Source organism: Priapulus caudatus, unplaced genomic scaffold (assembly GCF_000485595.1).
Source record: "Priapulus caudatus unplaced genomic scaffold, Priapulus_caudatus-5.0.1 Scaffold3682, whole genome shotgun sequence".
Taxonomy (NCBI): domain Eukaryota; kingdom Metazoa; phylum Priapulida; class Priapulimorpha; order Priapulimorphida; family Priapulidae; genus Priapulus; species Priapulus caudatus.
The window spans coordinates 9,472-11,483 of NW_014580743.1; the positions used below are offsets into that span (position 1 = coordinate 9,472).

The 2,012-nt window shown below is 40.9% G+C and overlaps 1 protein-coding gene across 1 annotated transcript; it reads right to left on the reverse strand.

Moving 5' to 3' along the window:
* Positions 1–218: 218 nt before the first annotated feature.
* LOC106819553 (monocarboxylate transporter 5-like) lies at positions 219–1,752 on the reverse strand. The gene is made up of 2 exons (XM_014824168.1): positions 1,156–1,752; positions 219–946 (listed from the first exon to the last, which is right to left on the reverse strand). Exons 1-2 carry the CDS (start codon positions 1,730–1,732, stop codon positions 786–788), a joined length of 738 nt encoding a protein of 245 aa, XP_014679654.1. The 5' UTR covers positions 1,733–1,752; the 3' UTR covers positions 219–785.
* Positions 1,753–2,012: the final 260 nt, after the last annotated feature.

Genomic DNA, 2,012 nt, shown 5'->3' on the forward strand with positions numbered 1-2,012 from the left:
ATACGTTTGCTTGTATGTACCTTAATCTATAAATCAATGTTTACCCGTATGTTCGTTAATCAATAATGCCATATTTATCTACATGTACGTTAATCTTAACGATGTTGAACTGTTGTAAAATAAATCAATAAGCCAAGCAAAATCGCCGCTTTCAGCTTTTATTGCTTACCGTAAGCCATTATTTTTGTATTCTTCGTGTAAAGAAAGCAGGTATAGAGTTTCTCCAGATAAAAATATTGGTGCTTTAATTTTACTGAATGTCATGACAAACGTACGTGGGCATGATCGATCATTGCAACCGTTCTGAATACCAAACAGATTAGGATTATGCATTACCGGGGAACCGAAACCTGGGTTCATTATCAGTTATCAATATTATTAATTATTAATAATTACATTATAGGTTATAATTGATAAATTGGCTACTAGTACTATGACTACTGCTTTTAATTTCTTGTATCTTACCAAAAAATATAGCGTAACTAAAAATATGCAACACCACCATTTTGAAATAAGTCTCTTTGCTAACGATATTATTAGCTAAAACTGATTATTCTTTGTTCGCACTATATTGATATTAATCACAATTACATCTATAGTAACAGATAGTCACACACTGCGCATAATATTGTGGTTTCAGAATTAACACAGTAACAAATTATATTAAATTACATTCAGAATGTTTTACCTCGTGCATCTATACGTAACATAGTTGAGTTTGCAGTGTTTGCGAGTTAACACATTAATTAACTTAACGTGTTTCCTCTAATATTGTGTCCTGTGTGTCAGTCACTCCGTCCTAACTTTGGTGGTTCCTCACTCGCGCGCTTCTGTCTGTAGTTAATGCAGAGGGCGCCACCCTGCAAGACTCCACTCACAATACATGAGATTCCAGAAAGGATAAAGACGGGTCTCAGGTCGCTAGTGTAGCGGTCCATGAGAAAACCTGCGGAAGAATCCATGTTCACGTTACCCTATTTCCAAGAGTCTATTTTAAAATTCTAAATTCAATAAGAGTCAAATTTCTAAGAGATAAGATTATCCTATCATCTATTAAGAGTCTATTACAAAGATCTATCACTCGTCATAATCCTGAAGCCTTAGATTAGCCTATCAATAGGTTATATGGCGTTCACTACAGCTAAATGTGTTTACCGGCTGCCACTGGTCCAGTCAAAATGCCAATCCCGCCGAAGAGTATGTAGATGGACTGAACCATTGGTAGATTCTGTATGCCGAATAGGTCTACTAGTGTAGGTGTCTGCACGCTCGCTCGTACGCCAAAGCTAGTTCCGTACAGCACACAGCAAAGTGCAAACGCCCACACCGTCTCCGCACGCAGAAGCATGAGGCTGATGATGCCGCCAACAAATGGTGTGAAACCGAGGACCAGATGACGTGGGAACCATCGCCTGTCTCCTACGGCTGCCACTAGGAAGCGGCTGATGGCATTGCTAATTTGCAGCATGGTCAGCATCTGAGCAGCTCGCGTGAGACTCATGCCCCGCCTGATGCCAAGTAGAACGCAGTACGTGGTCAGTGTAAACCCCCCAATTGTATACGCAAGATTACTCAAGCAGTAAGCGCCGAATTTTATCATATCGGCAATTGCCATCCCGAGACGGGTGTCTCTTCTGCGCTTCTTTAGTTCTTCTTTGGCGGCTCTAGGTATTCCCCGAAACATGGCAGCAGCTGCTACAGTTTGTAGATACATGCCACCTAGAATGAACATCGCTCCATGCCAGGTGTACATGTGTATGAGGAGGACACACAGTAGAGGACCGCTTAACGATCCAACTGCTAATGCTGCCTGTATGAGCCCCGTTGCGAGGGAGCGTTTCTTTTCAAAGTAAAATGCGCCGATTATCTGTGAGGGTGCGTAGATCATTGACATGCCAAACCCTGCGAACAAACGGATTGTCTAGCAATACGGCGTCTGTTAATAAGCCAAGTTGTCTCACCTATGAATATCCATTAACCCTTAATATGAAAAATGCTATATAATAGCATAA